This window comes from Procambarus clarkii, chromosome 91, assembly GCF_040958095.1.
Source record: "Procambarus clarkii isolate CNS0578487 chromosome 91, FALCON_Pclarkii_2.0, whole genome shotgun sequence".
In the NCBI taxonomy this organism is placed as follows: Eukaryota; Metazoa; Arthropoda; class Malacostraca; order Decapoda; family Cambaridae; genus Procambarus; species Procambarus clarkii.
This window is the reverse complement of record NC_091240.1, coordinates 15,359,760-15,362,182: the sequence shown is the minus strand read 5'-3', so window position 1 is coordinate 15,362,182 and position 2,423 is coordinate 15,359,760. Positions and strand designations below refer to the sequence as shown.

General features: G+C 65.8%; 1 protein-coding gene across 1 annotated transcript; it reads right to left on the bottom strand.

Moving 5' to 3' along the window:
- Positions 1–1,585: 1,585 nt before the first annotated feature.
- Positions 1,586–2,149, bottom strand: LOC138359583 (isoniazid-induced protein IniB-like). The gene has a single exon (XM_069318931.1). The coding sequence runs from the start codon at positions 2,147–2,149 to the stop codon at positions 1,586–1,588; it is 564 nt and encodes a 187-aa protein (XP_069175032.1).
- Between the last annotated feature and the right edge of the window lie 274 nt (positions 2,150–2,423).

Here is a 2,423-nt window from a genome sequence, read left to right as displayed (position 1 = left end):
CTGCCTGCCTGCCTGCCTGCCTGCCTGCCTGCCTGCTTGCATACATGCCTGCCTGCCTGCCTGCCTGCCTGCCTGCCTGCCTGCCTGCTTGCATGCATGCATGCATGCCTGCCTGCCTGCCTGCCTGCCTGCTTGCATGCATGCCTGCCTGCCTGCCTGCCTGCCTGCCTGCCTGCCTGCCTGCCTGCTTGCATGCATGTATGCCTGCCTTCCTGCCTGCCTGCCGGCTTGCATGCATGCCTGCCTGCCTGCCTGCCTGCCTGCCTGCCTGCTTGCATGCATGCCTGCCTGCCTGCCTGCCAGCCTGCCTACATGCCTCCCTGCCTGCTTGCATGCATGCCTGCCTGCCTGCCTGCCTGCCTACATGCCTGCCTGCCTGCCTGCCTGCCTACATGCCTCCCTGCCTGCTTGCATGCATGCCTGCCTGCCTGCCTGCCTGCCTGCCTGCCTACATGCCTGCCTGCCTGCCTGCCTGCCTACATGCCTCCCTGCCTGCTTGCATGCCTGCCTGCCTGCCTGCCTGCCTGCCTGCCTGCCTGCCTGTCTGCCTACATGCCTCCCTGCCTGCTTGCATGCTTGCCTGCCTGCCTGCCTGCCTGCCTGCCTGCCTGCCTGCCTGCCTGCCTGCCTACATGCCTGCCTGCCTGCCTGCCTACATGCCTCCCTGCCTGCTTGCATGCATGCCTGCCTGCCTGCCTGCCTGCCTGCCTGCCTGCCTGCCTACATGCCTGCCTGCCTGCCTGCCTGCCTGCCTACATGCCTGCCTGCCTGCCTGCCTGCCTGCCTGCCTGCCTGCCTACATGCCTGCCTGCCTGCCTGTCTGCCTACATGCCTCCCTGCCTGCTTGCATGCATGCCTGCCTGCCTGCCTGCCTGCCTGCCTGCCTGCCTACATGCCTGCCTGCCTGCCTGCCTGCCTACATGCCTCCCTGCCTGCTTGCATGCATGCCTGCCTGCCTGCCTGCCTGCCTGCCTGCCTGCCTGCCTACATGCCTGCCTGCCTGCCTACATGCCTCCCTGCCTGCTTGCATGCATGCCTGCCTGCCTGCCTGCCTGCCTGCCTCCCTGCCTGCCTGCCTGCCTCCCTGCCTCCCTGCCTGCCTACATGCCTCCCTGCCTGCTTGCATGCCTGCCTGCCTGCCTGCCTGCCTGCCTGCCTCCCTGCCTCCCTGCCTGCCTACATGCCTCCCTGCCTGCTTGCATGCCTGCCTGCCTGCCTGCCTGCCTGCCTGCCTGCCTCCCTGCCTGCCTGCCTCCCTGCCTGCTTGCATGCCTGCCTGCCTGCCTGCCTGCCTGCCTGCCTGCCTGCCTGCCTGCCTGCCTGCCTGCCTCCCTGCCTGCCTGCCTGCCTGCCTGCCTGCATGCCTGCCTGCATGCCTGCCTGCCTGCATGCCTGCCTGCCTGCATGCCTGCCTGCCTGCTTTCTTACCACCTCACCAGAATAAATAAAACCAGCGTATGTGCGTTGGTAATTCACGAATGAATAACAAAATATCCATTCACTGAACACAGTAGATAAGTTGTGAGAGTGAAGCACTCAGCCTCCCTTGATGGGGAGAGTCCTCTCATCCCGCCCACACGAGGCTTCAGCAGGCATCACCCACACTCACACCCACGTCCACACCCACGCCCACATCCACACCCACGCCCACGTCCACACCCACGCCCACGTCCACACCCACGCCCACGTCCACACCCACGCCCACGTCCACACCCACGCCCACGTCCACACCCACGCCCACGTCCACACCCACGCCCACGTCCACACACATGCCCACGTCCACACCCACGCCCACGTCCACACCCACGCCCACGTCCACACACATGCCCACGTCCACACCCACGCCCACGTCCACACCCACGCCCACGTCCACACCCACGCCCACGTCCACACCCACGCCCACGTCCACACCCACGCCCACGTCCACACCCACGCCCACGTCCAAACCCACGCCCACGTCCACACCCACGCCCACGTCCACACACATGCCCACGTCCACACCCACGCCCACGTCCACACCCACGCCCACGTCCACACCCACGCCCACGTCCACACCCACGCCCACGTCCACACCCACGCCCACGTCCACACACATGCCCACGTCCACACCCACGCCCACGTCCACACCCACGCCCACGTCCACACACATGCCCACGTCCACACCCACGCCCACGTCCACACCCACACCCACACCAACACCAACACCCACACCAACACCCACACCAACACCCACACCAACACCAACACCATCACCAACACCCACACTAACACCCACACCAACACCCACACCAACTCCCACACCAACACCCACACCAACACCAACACCAACACCAACACTCACACCAACACCCACACCCACACCAACACCCACACCAACACCAACACCAACACCCACACCCACACCAACACCAACACCAACACCC

Bases quoted from the DNA above. Each gene is read 5' to 3' on its own strand.
- LOC138359583 (XM_069318931.1), bottom strand. From the start codon at position 2,149: ATGTGTGTGGACGTGGGCGTGGGTGTGGACGTGGGCGTGGGTGTGGAC.